The sequence below is a fragment of the Bicyclus anynana genome, chromosome 2 (assembly GCF_947172395.1).
Source record: "Bicyclus anynana chromosome 2, ilBicAnyn1.1, whole genome shotgun sequence".
Lineage (NCBI taxonomy): Eukaryota > Metazoa > Arthropoda > Insecta > Lepidoptera > Nymphalidae > Bicyclus > Bicyclus anynana.
The window spans coordinates 423,542-444,041 of NC_069084.1; the positions used below are offsets into that span (position 1 = coordinate 423,542).

Genomic DNA, 20,500 nt, shown 5'->3' on the forward strand with positions numbered 1-20,500 from the left:
TCCAGCCCTTACTGTAATATCGCTGTAAAAATGGAGTAACTTCTCCCTTTTTCTCAACATTTCCCTTCACTGCTCTGCTCCTATTGATCGTAGCGTGATGAAAATAATACTATAACCTGCCCACGAGTAGGATGAACAATTGTACCAAGTGTCGTTAAAATCCGTCGAGCAGTTTTTGTTTCTATAACGAACATACAGACTGACAGACAGACAGACAAAAATTTTAATGATTGCATTTTTGGCATCAGTATCGATCACTAATCAAACCCTGATAGTTATTTTGGAGATATATTTCATGTACAGAATTGACCTTTCTACAGATTTATTTAAGTATAGATATAGATAATTTACAAGCATAGGTTGTCAATATTTCTTACGGACAGAGGGCACAAATTATTGCTTAGAAAATATTTTTCAGAACAACCGTTAAATAAGTAATTTTTTTGTTTAGCTCCTTTGTCTACAAATTAACAGTAGGTACAGTAAAATCGGTCAAAACAGCCAATAAAAATTATGGAAATTGAATTCATATCCGGTGTAAGCAAGCTGTCAATGTCATGTAATATTGTAAAGTCAACTGACGTGTCAAAAGTGCTTGTAAACTGAGCCTACTTGAAATAAATGATTTTTGATTTGTTTTGAAATGATAAATAATCATAAAATAAAAAATGATAGAGAAGACTTAACAAGCAGCAAGGTGAGGCCGATGAAACCCATAAAAACTTCACGCGTCTCCGTCACATTGGACTATTTATTATACTTTAAAAAACTTGCAAAAATAAACATAAATAGAAGTTCGTGAAATAGGGGTTGACAGTTTACATCGATGTTCACGCGGACGAAGTGTAATTATTATGTTGTATGATGTAAAATGTATGGTATTGCTTGAATATTACCGCCAAGCGATTTAGCGTTCCGGTACGATGCCGTGTAGAAACCGAAAGGGGTGTGGATTTTCATCCTCCTCCTAACAAGTTAGCCCGCTTCCATCTTAGACTGCATCATCACTTACCATCAGGTGAGATTGTAGTCAAGGGCTAACTTGTAAAGAACAAAAAAAATATATGAAATAAATAAATATAGTAAGTTAAAAATAAACATTAAATCGTAGACAGAGATGAGAGAAGCATGAAACTGCTTTATCCTGGATAATGGCCTGGCTGTAACGGGCCTGCTAATCAATAATAGACTGAAATTGTGTCATAAATACAGTTGTACCTAGTTGCTGGTCACGTAAGTGATTTTGGATGACGAGCTCCTGGTTCATTTACTCAAAAAGTACAAAATTATCAGGCCGGAATTGGAAAGTAAGTTGTCACACACTCACACCCCTGTGCCTCGGAGAGCATATAATGCTTCTGAGCTTTGTCACTTTACTATAATATAGGCTTATTGACTATGAACATTTTTCAGATCAGAATGGTTTGGCAGCCCCTCAACCTGACGGAGCTATGTCCGCCCTCCACCCCTGTGTCGGCGTGCTCCGGCTTCGGCTACATGTACCTCAGCCTGCTGGTGCAGCTGTACGGCGGCTCGGCAGATCAGGAACGCCAGCACCTCTGCGACCGCGAGGCCGAACCCACCAGGCGCGACCACAGGGAGTACGACTTCATAGTGGTGGGCGCTGGCGCGGCGGGCTGCGTTGTCGCCAATAGACTCACAGAGAACCCTAAATGGAAGGTAAGTTAATCTTTCATTCTTAAGCTTTAAAAACAATAATCTTATCTATTGATCATATTTAAATCTATACTAATACTTGCGGACCCGGTCAAGCTTCGCTTTGACTTATGTGCAATTCTTCCTTAAATTTTTCTCACCTTTTTAACCTTCCCTATACCTCCACAAACATCCACTACTGGTCTGATTTCAAAAATTCTTTCACCAGTAGAATGCTACATTATCGGGGAGTGCTATAGGCTATATTTTATATTAGTATGATATATATTCGCCGAGTTTACACAGTTTTTGTCATACAGGTCGGACCGAAAATCCTCTTAAGCAGACTTATTCGCATGTGCTGCTTTAACCATTGTGTAAAATTGAAATTAATGTATTGAGGCTTTATGTATCTTTAAAAGTTCTACAAAAAAGTCCGCGACACCATCTATCTTCTACTATCTATCTTCTATATATTAGCAGATATAGTACCTTTTGTGTTTTAAAAATTATAAATTTTATATACTTAGGTTTGCGTCATTATTTATGCTACTTAACTTAAATCCTTATCAAAATAAATTATTTAATAATCACAAGGATATTATGGAGATAAGATTTGCCCTTTATAGTATGTTAATTTGTTAAATAGTTTCTGAGATAATAAAATTTCTAAAAGACGCAGAAATTCTGCTACATGACGCTCCGCGCTTTCAATTACGTAGTTCCCGTTCCTATGTGAATATGGGAATCAAACATAGCCTATGACACTCGCAAATAACGTAGCTTTCTATTGGTAAAACAATCTTTCAAATCGGTCCAGTAGATCCAAAGATTATAATTTTAGCGTAGAAGTCTCTATTTTCCTTTGTCATCGCACCACGCTCATAGGGCTGGACCGATTTTGCTAAGGGTAGGGGAGGTATAGGGTAGGGTAGGGTACAGGTAGGGTAGGTATTGTGTAAGGGTAGGGTAGGGGTAAAGGTAGGGTAGGGGTAAAGGTAGGGTAGGGGTAGGACTTACCCCTATCCTAGGGGTAGGGAATGGGAAGATTACGGGTAGGGTAAGGTACGGGTAGGGTAGGGATAGGATACAGCTAGGGTACGGGTAGGGTAGGAGTACGGTAGAGGTAGGAGATCGATACTGAAGCCTATTTTCTATTTTTTGTCTGTCTGTTTGCCTTTTTTTTGACCGCGCATCACGCTGAAACTACAGAATGAATTCAAATGATACTTAAGACGATTTGAAACCATAATACGTCGCGAAAACAAAATCAGAAATGGGTGAAGGAGGGGTAGAAAGTTTGTACGAAAATCCTTAATTTTTCTAGGTAGGTACATTTGTAAATGTAAAATGATAAGTGGACTATTTATTAGGTATAAGTTATAAAACTTGCAAAATAGAATGTGAAATAGGGGTTGAAAGTTGACATCGATTTTTACGCGGACGAAGTCGCGGGCGTCCGCTAGTTTTTATATATATAGATTATAAAGCTGAAGAGTTTGTTTGTTTGATTGAACGCACTAATCTCTGGAACTACTGGTCCTATTTGAAAAATTCTTTCAGTGTTAGATAGCCCATTTATTGAGGAAGGCTATAGGCAATATATTATCCCCGTAATCCTACGGGTACGGGAACCACGCGGATGAAACCGCGCGACGTCAGCTAGTGATGAATAAACGAGTATGTTGAAGCCTCAGTAGCTCAACGGTAAAGTGGCCGGACGTACGCCCGGAGGTCATGGGTTCCAACCCCACCTGTACTATTGTCATACCCACAACTGAAACAGTCTTTTTGACTAATTGGAGGGAAAGGCGAATATTGATCATAATATATAAAAAATCCTGGAGAAATTGATACACTAATCAGACTGGGATCAAAACCGTTAGATAGAATGTATTTCTAGAACTCTGTGTTAAGTCTGGCTCCTTAATCGTGCAGTACCAGTAGATCACGGGTAGGGAGCTAAACTCTATCGAACGTAATCAGCTATTTTCAAATATTAATATTGTATAGTCCAGAGAACAAACAGAGACTAGAATGTTTAGTGGGAAGCGAGTAGCATCTGACAATTGTTTGCGCTGCAACTCAGATGTAGTTAAACTACCAGAGGGCCTACTGGCAGTTTGATACTGTTACTGTCACGTAACGTAAACGCGAATTTCTAAGGAATTGAAACAGCGCCATCTAGTGGCACTACTGCACAACTGTTTCAATTCCATATAAATTCGCGTTTACGTCAACGTGATAGTAACAGTATGAAAATATTGAAAACTCCCACTAGGCACACAGATCAAAAACTGAAAAGAGATAAAGACACTGAGTGGCAGTTTCAGATAAGAGTAGTAATTACGATAAAGATATGCGTACTAGCTAACGTCGCAAATGTTCTTTTGTCTAATAATCTAATAAATAAACGAAAAATAATGGGGTGGACCCCACCCCCACCCTTATCACGTAGCCGTCAGTCGTGCGAGAGTTTTTTATCCGACGTTAAAAAAGCGTTCAATACATAATATATTATTATGAACATGTATATAGTATGAGGTTAAAAGAAGGTCTATTTCCAACGCCCAAATTTGAAAATGCAACACTGCTCGAATAAAAGCTTCGTGTTTAAAAACACTGTCGTGTGAACATATACATGAGAATGCATTTGTTTTATTTGAACGCTTTTTTAATGTCCGTTAAAGAGCTCTCGTGCGAATGAGGGCTTAGGGTATGAAAAATAGAAATAAAAACTTCATCAAGTCAAGCCGTTTTGGGGGAATATGGCAATCAACAGTCACAAGACTTTTAAATGTAAAGTCTTGTAAGTGGCTACTCGAAATGATACAATGAATAAAATAGGAATAACACAAGTTAGAATGATTAAACTGTATTTCAAATAACTTATTACTCATTCTTAAACAAAACGTTACTTTAGTAGATGGTTAATACATTAATTAAATTTACTTATCACCACATAACATGTCATCATCTTTTACATAGACCACAATACCCAACCAAACCTCAGAATAAAACCATAATCATTATTAACATACAGATTAAAATATTTGTCTGAAAGAAGGAGTTTTTATATGTTGTCTTATGTATTTATAATTATTTAAATAATTAAAAATCTAACACAATCATTGAACTTGTTCCGTTTGTCGCCAGGTGTTGTTGCTGGAGGCGGGGCCGGAAGAGCCCGACGTGACGAAGGTGCCCGGTTTCTTTACCGTGCTGGCCGGCTCCAACATCGACTGGAAGTACGTCTCGGAGCCCAACGGCAAGAGTTGCCTCGCGTTTGATGGATCGAGATGTGGCTGGCCGCGGTACGTCTGTCACGAGAGGCCGTACAGGCTACTTGGCTTTATACTACATTGCTGGTAAACTCGAAACACATTCACGTGATTTTATGTTAACATCGCCTTAAAAATTCAATTCCAAAATGTTTAGCGCAATTTCTAATATTTTTTAGTTTTATATTAGCATTATGCATTTATTATTATTTAATTTAATTTAGAGGTAAAGCAATGGGCGGCTCCAGCTCCATCAACGCCATGGCGTACGTCCGAGGACACAGGGCCGACTACGACGAGTGGGCTCGTATGGGCAACGACGGCTGGAGTTATGACGACGTGAGTAGCGTTCCTTACACTTCCAATAAATATAGAAGTAACATCTGAAATTGATAGAAACCGTTGTCTTTTAGGTACTACCTTTCTTCAAAAAATCCGAACTGAATATGAACAAATACGACGTGGACAGTGAATACCACGGCGTCAGAGGGGAACAGTACGTGTCCTGGCTGCCCTACACCGACGACCCGGCGCAAATGTTGACGGAAGCTTTCAACGAAGCGGGCACACCTCACCTCGATTTCAATGGAAGAACGCAACTGGGCGCCATGCAAGCGCAAACTACCTCAGTCGACGGCGAGCGTATATCAACCAATGCCGCTTTCATTAGACCCATCAGAAACAAACGACCAAATCTCACCGTCTTACCCAATGCGCTGGCCACTAAAATACTTATAGATAGAAGAAAGAACGCTTATGGAATTATTTACGAGAAAGACGGCAGGAAGTTTACGGCGTACGCCAAAAAAGAGGTGATCCTCAGCGCAGGAGTGGTCGAATCACCGAAGCTGTTGATGTTATCAGGCATAGGGCCGAGAGAACACTTACAAAGCTTAAATATTCCTGTTATAAAAGATTTGGCAGTCGGAGAGAATCTACAAGACCATGTTTCTTTTAATGGCATGGTGGTCGCGATATTGAATGGTACGAAAGTCAGTGATGACCAAATCATGACCCACGTCCGCGATTATCATGAAATGTCATCCAAATCGGGTCCACTCACCGGCCTCGGTCCGATAATGTCCGCGTCGTTCATCAAAACCGAGCCGCATCTGTGCGCTCCTGATCTACAATACCAGGCGAACCACGTTCCGAACTGGAGAGAGTTCCTTCAAGATCCAATAACTGCAGAGAAGGTCCCGATCATGCCTTGCGCGTTCTACGACGCAGTGGTACCTAGAATTATGAATTTGGTGCCAAAAAGTAGAGGCAGGCTTCTTTTGAACAAAGATGATCCACACGGACCACCGATTATCCACTCCAATTACCTCGGCGACGATGAAGACATAATACCTCTGATGAAGGGTATCCGCTTCTTGCTATCTCTAGAAAAAACGGAAGCTTTCAGAAAGCGGGGAGCGTATTTCGTGCGGGAGAACATGCCGCACTGCCGGCAACACGAGTGGGGCACAGACGACTACTTCCTCTGCTTGATCAGACAGTACACCTCCACGACGCACCACCAGGTCGGCTCCTGCAAGATGGGCCCCTGGTGGGACGAGAAGGCAGTCCTAGACAGCGAGCTGCGAGTGTACGGCGTCAACAAGTTGCGAGTGATCGACGCGTCCATGATGCCGGTGGTCATTCGCGGGAACACCAACGCCCCATCCATAATGATAGGCGAAAAAGGCGTAGACGCAGTCATCAAATTTTGGCAGAATTTTACTAACAAATATTGCGTCTAATCCTAATCTACGAAACGAAATAAAGAAAGTAAATGATCCTGTAAATAATAAAATAAAAGATTTGAAACAGAGTCTGTAGTTTGAATAAACGCATGAATAAGATGGGGCGATAAATGAATATTCAAGGTTACCTTGACTGTTCATTTACACACCTTTACGTCAGACCTTAGTTGTTTTTTCGGATTTAGTCATTTATTGTTAAACGACCCATAGTTAGCGACCAAGTCAGATAATGATAATGACGTCATGAAACGCCATTTTAATAAGTCAGTTTTTATGTACTAATCAGTGTGTGTAGTCAATAACTAAAAGGTATAGTGTCACAAGTACAATAGAATTTATCGGTGGGCTAAAACGTATTTCAGTATAACATTTTATCGAAATCCTCTCACCCGTTTCTGAGATCTCAAAAATCAAAACACACATATAAATATTACAAAACAATTTGTTCAACTAAATATATCCGTATAGGGTCCGTTCCCCTGGGAATACGAGGATAAACAGTCTATGTTGTCCAAACAAAAACCAAACAAAAACAATTAGTTAGCACCTACGAATAGACAATAAGATAAATAGATTTTGTATCGTTATTAGCTATGCTCAATACTGTCGCTTCGAGCGGGAAATCTCGTGGCCACAGCTACGCGGATGTAATGTTGCAAATAGTCTGCACTGAGCACAAAGATACGAACAGATGCATTTGTTCAGCATGTGAGCAGTTTACCAAGTCCATGCTACACACCACACTGTACAGTGTACACCCGGATTTGCTTTAGAAACGTTTTCTTTTTAATCAGCAAAAAGGAATGTTGTAGTTTGTCGTGTTTGTCTATTTGTGGTATCGCAGCTCCCAAACATACGAACTGATTTAGACTTTCTTTTAATAGATAGGTGACTCCTAAGAAAAGATGCTTACACTACAGATGTATGAGTAAGGGTAGATTTAAAAAAAATCAATCGGATTTTTTGATAACTTGGTATCAAAAAATCAGATTGATTTTTTTTTAAATCTACCCTTACTTACAATACAAATGACTGCATTAGTAAATTTAGGCAAGTAGGCAGTTATTGTAATACATTTTGAAAAAAACGTTAGAATGTGGACACTAAATTTTCTTGTATTCGTAAAATTCTCACCTCCTATACATTTTTACCAGCAACTTTGTAATCACAAAGAGTAAATACAAGTTTTATACCAATTTACAAACCTCGATAACTATACAAGTTTTTAAAATTGTCGTACACTTTACGGGAGAGCAGGGAAGGGTAGGGAAGATACCAAAGGTTGTTCGTAATTACAGAAGTAAAATAAATATAGTAGAAATAAAAGTACCCTACGCCTGCGCCTACAGTGATGTTTACGCAATGTCGTCTTATATTTTATTTTGCTTATCTAAATTAGTCGATAATAATACAGACGGATAATGGAAATGGGACAAAATACCAAAATACTTAACGCTTTTCGTACTTTCACGTTTTCCCAGTAAATAACAAGTTGTATGTGCCAAATTTCCATAATATAGCTACCTACATCAGTGATGGAATAATAGGGATGATGACAGTTTTTTAAATTGTATATAAATTAAAAGTATACTAATAGTAAAGCAATTTTGTAAAAGGAACAGGGTATCTGCGATCATTACTTTCGAAGCTACAGGCATTTAAAGAGTCAGATTTGCGGCGCTGCCGCGGATCCCTGAAAAACGCCCCATACAAAATGGCTTGAAATAATGACGTCATAGGCAATGTAGTGATCGTTAGATTTGTATGCGCGTTCAAACAAAATTACTAATAATTAAAAAATGTCACATTTAATGTAAGGAAGCTAAAACTGTATGAATTTTCATCTAATTACAATAAAATATTTTTAATAGATTTTGAAATTTTATAATCTCATTTATTTTGCAAATATCCAGACAATCTTTGCTTTTTATGTATAAATTAGTTAACATTGACCCTATTTACCCGAATGTATCATAAAAATCAATATATTCAAACCTAGTCATCATCCCCATTTTGGTAGTTTCGAGGGAGTGGTCTATTTTCTTGAATGACTTGAAAACTATTTATTTCAGAATTACAAAAAAAATATATTTGAGATCTTCTTATCAAGCTCGTTTGTTGGATGTGTCACACGATACAGTTTAGAAAAGTATTTTTTTAAATTTTCCATCTTGCCTGGGGGCAATTAAAAAATTTCATATTTCTGAGGTTTTTCGGAAATCATCCTCATATCAAGACCTTTCATTTGATGTGTCGCATAATGCAGTTCAAAAAATTTTTTTTTGTATTTTCCATCTTGCCCAAAAGTGACCTTCATATTCAAAATATTCTCAGTTTCAAAATTTTCCTGTATTTTTCTAAAATTTTAGATATACATAGTAGTTTCGGAGAAAAAGGGCATGGCCAATTGTTGTCTATTTGTTAAAAGGTTGAAAGGTAATTTTTTTAAATTCCAAAAAAAAATATTTTAAAATTCTCATAATAAGAGCTTTTGTTCGATGTATCACACAATGAGGTTTGTAAAAGTTTTTTACTTTTCATCTTACCCCCATAAGTACCCCCTATTTTAAAATTTTACATATTCGCGATAAATCCTTTTATTTGGGTCACACCAATTGATATGTGTACCAAATTTCAACTGGTTTGATATATTCAGAGAAAACAGACACATTAAAATGTTCGCGAGTGATATTATTATAAGGGTTCCGTTTTTGTACTACGTACGTTTGGAACCCTGAAAAGATTTTTTTTTTGTTGTACCTAATTAGTTGTACCTATATTTAATAACTGACTTTAAAATTAAATATTGATAATATTACAACACACAAAAATAATGTACAAAACGAATGCATATATTGAGAGACGTAAATAGATGTTTTTACAATATTCAAAAGAAGCTTATTTACTTTTAACTTTTATATAATATGGCTGACTTATTAATTAATGCTACATATTCTGCTCCTGTGACAGAATAGAGACCTTCGATAGTATTGTAAGAAGGCTTTAGTTATCTTTATATCTGACTGCTTCGGAAAATTGAGGTAAGTAATTATGTTTCACTAACTTAATGTTTCAAGAGATGGTTAAAAATCAAGTTTAGATTTTGGTGATGTATTTAAAATATAACCTACTTATACGAGTATGAGCCACTTACGTAAAGAGCTTGCAAATCACTACTTGCTACGGGTGCAGCATACGTAAAGTAGATGTTTAGTGATTGTGACAGCGCAGTTTAGAGGCTACACCAAGCTACGTAAGGAGCATGATGATTCTATTTACGAATAAAACCTTCTTCGTTATAAAGTAGGCTAGTACTAAACATAATTACTACCCCCTCCAACCCCAGAGGCTGAAATGCTTGTTTAGCCCCGCTGTGGTAGTGAAAAAATATTTTTTTCTAATTTTGAAATAAGTACTTTTGCCCCCCTCCCTCTCTTTCTCCTTTTAACGAAATAAGCCCAGAAGTAACGAAGAAAATTATGTAATTAGTTACAAAATCAGGCCAGTTTTCAAAAACATGATAGATTAACAACGTTCGGAACCCTCGTCATGCGGATTCAACGCGTACTTGTCCGGTTATCAACTATATAAGTTCTCTTCAGTCCGAACTACAGCAATGATTTTTGGCGACTAAAATAAAAATAAACAAGATGGTAGTATTTCTTCGGTCGAGGAGACTTCGTGAGAAGTCCATGGAGAGGCCTATGTCCAGCAGTGGTCGTCCGTCGGCTGTTATGATGTTAATGAGTGATGTTGAATGTCATACTGCAGAGCAGCATGGTGTGGCAGCCAGTGAACCTCACGGCGGCGTGTCCGCCCGGCAGCCCGGTGAGCGCGTGCTCCAGCTTCGCGCACGTGTTTCTCAGCCTGCTGGTGCAGCTGTACGGCGGCTCCTCGGACCAGCGCAAGCAGCAGCTGTGCGACCGCGAGGCCGAACCCGCCAGGCGCGACCACGGCGAGTACGACTTCATAGTGGTGGGCGCCGGCGCGGCGGGCTGCGTTATCGCCAATAGACTCACTGAGAACCCTAAATGGAATGTAAGCCCATAATATTTTAAAGGCAATTCTGAAAAAGCATCCGTTTAAGAGCTTATTAATTAAGTGTCACTTGTCACTGACTGTACACGGAGCGTAGCTGGTATGAAATATTCTAGAGAAATCTGACAAGTTGTCAGTTTTATTTTTGATTATACCAATAGAAAGCTAAATTATTTGCTTCACCCAGACTATACAAACAACCTTCTACGTACTGGGAGATTACTCTATTATGTTCTACAGTAAAGGAAACCGCTTCCCAGGTGTTGTTGTTGGAAGCCGGGCCGAAGGAGCCTGACATCACGTCGGTGCCCGGCCTGTCGACGGTGCTCCAGGGCTCCAACATCGACTGGCAGTACACCACGGAACCCAACGGCAAGAGCTGCCTCGCATCCGGAGGAAGATGCGGCTGGCCGAGGCACGTGTTTCATCATCAATATCATCACCATTATCGTCATCATTCTCATGATCACTATCGTCATTTTCAACATATCACCATCATCATAAACATCATTAGCTTATTTTAAAGGCGCTGATGTAGGAGAGGGGAAAATACTCATTTTATTAACGAAGGTTATCGCCCATCACACTGTTCTAATGCAGATTGGTGAGTTAGAGTGACGATCACTCTATCAATGACAATGACCTCGATGAGTGGGACGAGGCACGAGAATAGACCAAACGACACCGAACTGTTATTGAGACTTTCTTTAATACTAACCACTAGCTGTCATAAGTTTGTTTTAACGATGCCTTGAAAACATTATGTAAGGCAATGTTAAAAATATATATCTATGTAAGTAGGTAGAATTTTTAATTACACATACGAACTAAAAGTTGGATTTACTTTGTTATTCTAAAAATAGAAACAAGATACGGAATACAGTGGTTGTTCTTCATTGTGGTGTCTTATTTTAGGGGTAGAACGATGGGCGGTTCAAGCTCAATCAACTCTCTGGGGTACGTCAGAGGGAACATGGCGGACTACGACCGGTGGGCGCTCATGGGGAACGAAGGATGGAGCTATAGAGACGTAAGTATGACATATGACACAACTCGCTGGGGTACGTCAGAGGGAACATGGCGGACTACGACCGGTGGGCGCTCATGGGGAACGAAGGATGGAGCTATAGAGACGTAAGTATAACATATGACACAGCTCGCTGGGGTACGTCAGGGGGAACATGGCGGACTACGACCGGTGGGCGCTCATGGGGAACGAAGGGTGGAGCTATAGAGACGTAAGTATGACATATCACACAATTGACACAAGGTCAAGCCTCATACGCGTAATCGCTATTTTGTCACGTAATTTATACTGAATTTTAAAAGCTTTTATTTAACATGCAATGTGTGTATGTATGTTTGTGTGAATTATTTGAACTCAATTTTGAAGTAGATATATTCAATCGACGAGCTAAAATTTTGTATACACATTAAGTTTGGATGAAAATGCACGATATGTTTTATGACGCCATACTAAATTCAATATGGCGGACCATCCACTATTGCGGAATATTTATTTTTACCCGACTGCGTCAGAAGGAGGGTAATATATTTTTAACGTATTTATGTGTGTATGTATGTCCATTTCTTTGGCACGATAAGTTCTGACTAAATTGAGGGAAGGGAATTACCAGGAAAATAATGAAATACCAATGTTTGTCACCGCATGCGTCAAGACAAAGAATTAAGTCAGAACTTTACGAGTATATCTATATTGTGATACTTGTTTTTCTCTTTTCAGTTCATAACGCTTAGGGAGTCGGGTTTTTTGTTTTTAAAATAATATTTTTAATGCATTTCTACATTATGGGTATCAAATAAAAGGGCTTATTAAGAGTAACTTGAAAATATAAACTGACTCAGAGATAATAACTAAAAACTAAAAAAAAATAAAAGCAATTATTTTTTTTTAATATTTTTTTAAATTGTAACTATCAAGTTATAACTTCATTTTATACAAATTTAAAAGAAAATAAAAACTTGTTGCGCAATTTGAAAATAAATTAGTACCAATTTAATTATGTAAATTGATCTGGTAACTTTATTATATTTTCAATTTCAATTTAATTAAGCACTGATAGGTAATTAAACCTCTTGACAAAAGCTTTTTTGTTTTTAATTTATTGAACGATTGGAATGAAATTGTGCTTGTATTTGAGAGGACCCCTAGATAAACAAAAACTCTCGAAAAAAAAAACTTAATACAGAAATCGGTTGAAACCGCTGTGCAACATCTTTAATTTTTGTGTTTTGACTAATGGATAAAGTTAGGGCAGTACGACGTCTGTCAGGCTGAAGTAAACTACAGTGCACGATCAAGCTTAGTGTTGCCATTTGACTTACAAAAAAAAAACATACATACAGCCGAACGTAGATCCTCCTCCTCTTTGGAAGTTGGTTAAAATTAATTAATTTATTAATTAAGGAAAATCTACCGTTAATAGATTAAATCATGCTTACATTTAATTTTAATTTTAAGTTATATCAATGCTTAACTATTTAAAAGATTTTCACTACATTCACAATTTTTTACAGAGTATAAATAATTTCATTAGTTTCTTAGCTAATTTCATTAGTTTTAGTGATCTAATATATTCTAATACAATCTACAATATAATCTAATATATAAAGTATATAACAATAAGTAATTTAATTTATAGGAATAATTTATATCACAAGTTAGGCACGAGAATTCCAAATAGTATTTCAGGTAATAAATAAAATTAAATTAAGACTAATTAAATTTAAAATGTTAGTTATATAATATGACTAGCTGACGACGCGCGGTTTCACCCGCGTGGTTTCCGTTCCCGTAGAAATACGGGAATAATGTATAGTATAGGCTATACATTCTGTTCGTATACATTCTGTATACGAACTGTACGAATGCCCGTATGAACGATAACATTTCCTCTGAAGGGGATATTCCTGGGGGTTTTGTTTGTGTACTATAATCATTACTTACTAGTTATACTGGTATCTACTATATACATGCGAGGCCCTTCCACAGTGATAGCATAGCTGGGCGCGGGGAATAACCGAAACATGTCCTCGATACTTTTGCACTTGTGGCAATAACAAGGATGTTGGCAAATTCTGTAAATTAGATTATGTTCTTTATTATTTTAAACAAAAGGTATTAAGGCCTTTAACTGTCCGGGGGTATCTATACTATATCGTGGTTCTGTGACAAGAACTGACGGTCTCAGGCATTGATGGTTTACATTAGTAAGAACTAGTTGCCGCCGCGCGGTATCACCCGCGTGGTTCCCGTTTCCGTAGGAATACGGGGATAATATATAGCCTATAGCCTTCCTCGATAAATGGGCTATCTAACACTGAAAGAATTTTTCCAATCGGACCAGTAGTTCCTGAGATTAGCGCGTTCAATTAAACAAATAAACAAACAAACTCTTCAGCTTTATAATATTAGTATAGATTGCAAGATGAAAATGTCAATTGTAAACAATAAAAGTTAAAAATTAAAAGAAATAAAATAAAAATTGTGAAAAATGAAAGAAATGAAGGATTAAACAGGTAAAAACTAGTACAATCAACAGTTAAAAATTTATAAATGTTAATTTATACAATTAGAAGAGTCAATTGGTACAAAAAAACACAAAATGTAGGTTAAAAATGTCAAAGATTAAAAGTGTCAATTATTTTACGTCTAAAGTCAGAATATGTATTGAAGAATATGTCAATTTCATTTTGTTTTTTTACGAAATCATTAGAAATGTCAGATATTCTTGGTAAAGGAGAGTGTTTACCCAACTTTGTCCTACATGGCTTGTGAAATAATAAACTACAAGGATACCGAGGTGTGTTAGTTCTTGGTGCTCTAATCGCAAACCTGTGAATCAGTTCCGGACAATCAACTCTATTATTAAATAAATTATACAGAAATGTCATCGCCATCAGCTGTCGTCTATTTTCAAGTCTGGGCTTTTTAAAAAGTTTACTCTGTCACTATAATTATGGAGATTTTTATTAAACCTATAAGAGAGCTGCCTCATAAATCTTTGCTGTGCTCTCTCAATTCGCATTATATGAAGTTTAGTGTAAGGAGACCATACTGAACAACAATATTCAAGATGGCTTCTTACATAACAGTCAAATAGTTTGTTTACAGAAGCACATTGTTTAAATTTTTTAAAACTCCTGAAAATAAATCCTAACGATTTATTAGCCAGGACAATGGCTTTGTCTATATGGGATACAAAAGTTAGTTTGCTATTTAGAACTACTCCTAAATGACGAATCTTATCTACCTCAGTCAACCGCCTGTCGTTTATGTCATATACAGATTTATCATATTTCTATTTCGCGTGAATTTTATGTGATAACACTTGTCAACGTTCAGATACATTTTATTTGTATAACACCAATCACGTAGTCTAATTAAATCATCCTATAACAATTTTGTGTCATAGTCGCACTTAATAATTCGCGATAATTTAAGATCGTCGGCAAAGAGACTTGCGGTGCTGATATTATGAAAAATGTCAATGATATTGTTTATAAATATATTAAAAAATAGTGGTCCTAAATTTGACCCCTGTGGTACTCCCGAATCTGCTATAAACACTTCTGATTGTTGACTATTAATTAACACATTAAGTTTGCATAATAGTAGTCGATGATTAACCTTATCAAAAGCTTTTGAAAAGTCAGCATATATTGCATCCATCTGATGAAAATCGTCATTACACTCTGCAATATTAGCTACATGTAGTAATAGATTGCTATTTGTAGAGCGTTTGCGCATAAATCGATGCGCCTTTTCACTTATGTATTTTTTTAAATGGCCATACATATGTTGGTTTCTCAATTTATAAAGGTACACAATTGACATGGTCCGCTAGTACGTCCGTTTTTTTATAAAAGTTTTGAATTTCATTATTGTCACTTCAACAGGTGCTGCCATTTTTCCTGAAATCCGAACGCAATCTGAATAAAGACTCTATCGACAGTGACTACCATGGAGCGATGGGTGAACAGCCTGTAGGGTGGTTTCCTCACGTCGACGATCCCGCCAACATGTTGGTCGAAGCCTACAATGAAAGAGGGATACCTTTCGGCGATTTTAATGGAGCTGAACAAGTGAGCACCATGCAAATACAAGCATTCCAGGTCGACGGTGAAAGAGTATCGGCCAACAAGGCTTTCATATCACCAATCCGACATAAAAGAACGAATCTCTTTATTAAATCGGAAGCAGAAGTAACAAAGATACTTATAGATAAAAATCATAACGCTTACGGAGTAGAGTACACGAAAGATGGTAAGACATATAAGGCGCATGCCACAAAAGAGGTCATCATTAGCGCTGGAACAATCAACTCGGCAAAATTGTTGATGTTATCTGGAATAGGGCCGAGAGAACATTTAGAAAGTCTAAATATCCCTGTTATTAAAGATTTAGCTGTAGGAGAGAATCTTCATGATCACGTTTCATTTAACGGCATGATTGTAGCTTTGTCGAATTATTCTTCTAGGGCGGTATCGAACGAAGAAATGATCTGTAGCGTCAAGGAATTCCACAAAATGAAAACCAAAAAAGGCCCACTTACGGGTAACGGTCCTGTGATGTCATCATTGTTTTTAAAAACAGAGCCACATCTGACCTATGCCGATTTGCAAAATCAAGCTAATCACATTCGAGATTGGAAAGAATTTCTCAGAGATCCATTAACAGTAGAAAAAACTGGAAATAGAATTTGGCCGAGCGCCTACTATGACGGAGTGATACCGCGAACTATGGACATAGTTCCCAAGAGTAGAGGCAAATTGCTATTGAATGAAGATGATCCACACGGTCCTCCGAGATTACATGTAAACTATTTAGGCGACGACAGGGATCTGATACCTCTGATGAAGGGTGTGCGTTTCTTATTGTCTCTAGAAAATACAGAAGCCTTTAAATCGCGGGGAGCGTATTACGTGCGGGAGCAAATGCCGCACTGTAAGCAACACGAGTGGGGCACCGACGAGTATTTCCTTTGTTTGATAAAGCAATATACCACCACCACGCACCATCAAGTCGGGACCGGCAAGATGGGCCCGAAGTGGGACAAGAAAGCTTTATTAGATAACAAGCTCCGGGTGTACGGCATCAAATGGCTGCGAGTGATCGACGCGTCGATGATGCCGGTGCTCATACGCGGGAACACGTGTGCGCCGGCCATGATGATCGCGGAGAGGGGCGTAGACTTCGTTATCAAGGAATGGCAACATCGTACTAACAATTATTGTTTCTGATTTTTAATTTGAATTCTTGAAGTGTCTAAATATTTTTCAAAATAAAGAATTACCTTCTGATTGACTGAAATTATCGTATAATTATCATTATAGTAATTTACATTACAAACTAATATAATTTTCTAGCGGACCCGGTCAAGCTTCGCTTTCACATATATGCACTTCTTCCCTATCCCTACTGTTCACTTCCCTGCCTCTACCATACCCATACCCTAGTTTCACATTACATACAAACGACCAGCGCTTCTGCTGCAGCTAAGCCCATAATGACCACATTGATCCACGCGGCTACCACAGGGGCAGACATGAGGCTCGCAAACTTTGACACCCAAACGTAAGCAAACGGCTATATGAAGCGTTGTCCTATCATGAACCCTCCTTAAGTTATGTGATGGCAAAGCCTGTAGCCAATGACCAGACTCCTTCTCAGATAACGCCAAAATACGAGCCTTATCTGATGGAGAAGTACATTGCTCTAAAACACGTTTATGTGTAAACAATAAAAGCGGTTTGTCCCACAGGCTTGGACACCCCACAGACGCAGGATAACACTCGCCAGGGCATGATGCACTCCATGCCGACCTTGCTTCTGCAAGACTCCACAACAATATCAAATCAAGTCAAACTTGATTAGTTGAGGATCTGACTAATAAGTGTAGTAGAGCTGGAAGCAGACGTTAAGAAAGCTGAAAGTGCGACACTTGATAGAGATCGTATGCCCAATCCACCGTATCTGGATGCAGACTCGCTTGGGTCCAGGTTCTATTAACAAACTGTAAAGTTAGAATTTTGGATAGAGTATCTTTAAGAGACACATATATGAAAGCAAATGAGGATATCTCCAATAGGAACAGCAACGTAACAAATAAATGAATTTTAAGAATTTCAATCGCAATTCAACGCGGGAATGCTGCCTGCGTGATGGGCACCCTACCAAGGGCGGCAAATATTAATAAATATTTTTAGGTATTACTTTTAATTTTAATTTATTTTAATTTTGTAGTTGTAGTTGTATTGATATTTCCTTATATTTTATTTGTATAATAAGTTTAGCCTATTTATATTAAAAAAAATATATTTATTAAAAATAAGTATTATACTGTCATTTTTACCCGACTGCAAGAAGGGTTATGTTTTTTGCGAGTATCTTGTATGTATGTATTTGTGTGTATGTAATATTCTTTATTACCTCATATCTTCCAAATCACTGAACGGATTTACGTAATTAAGATTTCGTTAGATTTGTCTTAATAACCCAAGTATTCTTAGATAGGTGAAACTAAAAAAAAATAACAAGACGACTGTGAGACGCTATAGACTCGAGGTGAAAGTTTTTTTTTTATTATTAAGTTGCAATATGGGTATCAAATTCAAGAACTTTTTGTGAGGATTCTAAAATGGTATATCATGGCCATGTTTAAAAAAAACTACAATTAGTAAACGTTATTTATTAGTTCTCTATATAAAATAGGTGCGAGCAGGTTTGTGAAGTGAAGTTATAAAATAGATTAAATTAAATATATTGATTATAAAAATCGGCTAAGTGCGAGTTGGGTTCGCCCACCGAGCGTTCCGTAGAATTTTTTGAATATTTGCTTAACCTCGGTTGGACGTATAAATTATCGTACTTTGTAATAAACGTAATAAATAAATCCGAAATTAACCATCTATCGTAATTAAAAAGTGTGAAATAAATAAATAAATTAAACAAATAAAAAAAACTCGACTGCATAAAGTATAAAAAAACTGAAAAGAAAAAAAACAAGCTCAGTCGAGAAGTGTAGAAAGCAATTAGAAAACAGTCGGTATGTACTGTACATGTATTTTGCATCACTAAAAATTAGAAAATATATATATAAACCAATGAGAGAAAAAAAGAGTTATTAACTGCAAATATATCAATTAAAATCACGCGAGTCCCTTCGTCAAAAGTTTAAAGAAATAGGTATACTAACAGTAGCCTGTCAATATATATATAACAGTATAGTATATGTAAAACAAAATATTAATTTGTACAAACGAAAAGGAGATCTAAACCCACGTCTTACTAGACACGGGCATAAGTTAGTTATTTCTGCATATCGTCTCCAAAGAGTAAAAAATTCTTTTGTAGGTTTGGGTGTACTCTTCTATAATAAGATCCCCAAGACTGTGATGGACCTGCCAATGCATAGCTTTAAGCAATGTGTTAAAAAACATTTACTTAGTCGAGGGTACTACAACATTGATGAGTTCCTTAATGATAAAGATGCTTGGAGGCCGTTGGATCAGCTTCCACCTTCACACAGGAAGTAAAACTATAAGAAATGTAAACAGTAATTGTTATCAATTGTAAATTATAATACTGTATGACTTTTTCAAAAGAGCAACTGTTGAGTTTCTTACCGGTATCTTCTCAGCAGGACCTGCCTTCCGAACCGGTGGTAGAATCTTTACAAATAGTCAACTTACGTGTCAAAAGTGCTTGTAAACTGAGCCTACTTGAAATAAATGATTTTTGATTTTGTTTTTAAAAAAAAATGTAACTTTATAATACAGTTATTTATGCTGTTGGTCTAGAAAACTGAACTGAAATATAGAAACTTTGACTAATTATACTCGCAATTCAATACTCATTCAAATTCAATAAAATTTAAAATATACCATGTCTATACAATGCCTGCTTGGGTGCTCCGGCTTCGTTTAATCCACAACTAGTTTATTGGGGTCGAAACTGGCTTAAATTGCTTCGAGAAAAGTATGGTACGGCCGTGCCTCTTATTGCTCGCCTTGGCGGGGGCACTGCCGTGCCCCCAGATGAATTAATGAAAAATAAATGTAGAAACGAGAGTACCCCACGCCTACAGTAAAGTTTTTGCAATGTTGTCATAAATATCATGCTAATTTTAATAATAGTAATTAGTCGATAATAAAACAGACAGATAATGAAAATGTAACAAAACACATACCGCGTTACACGTCTCAGTCAATAACCAGTTGTATATTGTAATTTCCACAATATAGCTACAATTTATATTATATCCATAATTGATATTGAACATCATAGCAACCATGCTGTAGATTTTCGGTTGTTGGAGTGTTCTTAGGGTGGTATAAGCCAGCCTGCCCAACTGCCAACTTCACCTGGTCGTGGTGCACCCTGCAGACTTGCCGAGAAGGATCTCTTGATCAAAAAAATATAAATTAAGTATAACCATTCTTAATTGCCTAGATTTTGTAAATGGCACAGGCTCATGTCAGGTAGTTTAAAACGCCACTGGCTTAGCACCATCTTCGAACCGATCAGGAGGTAGTACAGGGTGGTATTTTTAGATTTTTAGTCTAACTACCTTTTAGTTTTTTTTTTTATAAAAATTAAAAAAGGTAGTCGTTCAATGAACTTTTTTAATTTTTACAAAAAATAACTTTAACTGAATAATAATATAACAATTTTTAACTTTTAACTGAATAATAATATAACAATTTTTAACTTTTAACTGAATAATAATATAACAATGAAACAAAAAGTCTGTG

At 37.1% G+C, this 20,500-nt stretch overlaps 2 protein-coding genes across 2 annotated transcripts; both read left to right on the top strand.

Moving 5' to 3' along the window:
- The first annotated feature begins 1,419 nt into the window (after window positions 1-1,419).
- On the top strand, window positions 1,420-6,866 carry LOC112051924 (glucose dehydrogenase [FAD, quinone]-like). Its single transcript, XM_052884868.1, has 4 exons — window positions 1,420-1,680; window positions 4,792-5,026; window positions 5,164-5,309; window positions 5,351-6,866. Exons 1-4 carry the CDS (start codon window positions 1,420-1,422, stop codon window positions 6,680-6,682), a joined length of 1,974 nt encoding a protein of 657 aa, XP_052740828.1. The 3' UTR covers window positions 6,683-6,866.
- Window positions 6,867-10,462: 3,596 nt separating this feature from the next.
- LOC112056649 (glucose dehydrogenase [FAD, quinone]-like) lies at window positions 10,463-17,575 on the top strand. The gene is made up of 4 exons (XM_052887458.1): window positions 10,463-10,723; window positions 10,984-11,138; window positions 11,639-11,753; window positions 15,644-17,575. Exons 1-4 carry the CDS (start codon window positions 10,463-10,465, stop codon window positions 16,985-16,987), a joined length of 1,875 nt encoding a protein of 624 aa, XP_052743418.1. The 3' UTR covers window positions 16,988-17,575.
- The last annotated feature ends 2,925 nt before the right edge of the window (window positions 17,576-20,500 follow it).

Coding starts and splice junctions, on each gene's coding strand:
- LOC112051924 (XM_052884868.1), top strand. CDS start 1,420: ATGGTTTGGCAGCCCCTCAACCTGACGGAGCTATGTCCGCCCTCCACC. Junction 1,681..4,791: donor CAGAGAACCCTAAATGGAAG/GTAAGTTAATCT, acceptor CACAATCATTGA/ACTTGTTCCGTTTGTCGCCA. Junction 5,310..5,350: donor CTTACACTTCCAATAAATAT/AGAAGTAACATC, acceptor GTTGTCTTTTAG/GTACTACCTTTCTTCAAAAA.
- LOC112056649 (XM_052887458.1), top strand. CDS start 10,463: ATGGTGTGGCAGCCAGTGAACCTCACGGCGGCGTGTCCGCCCGGCAGC. Junction 10,724..10,983: donor CTGAGAACCCTAAATGGAAT/GTAAGCCCATAA, acceptor ACCGCTTCCCAG/GTGTTGTTGTTGGAAGCCGG. Junction 11,139..11,638: donor GGAAGATGCGGCTGGCCGAG/GCACGTGTTTCA, acceptor GTCTTATTTTAG/GGGTAGAACGATGGGCGGTT.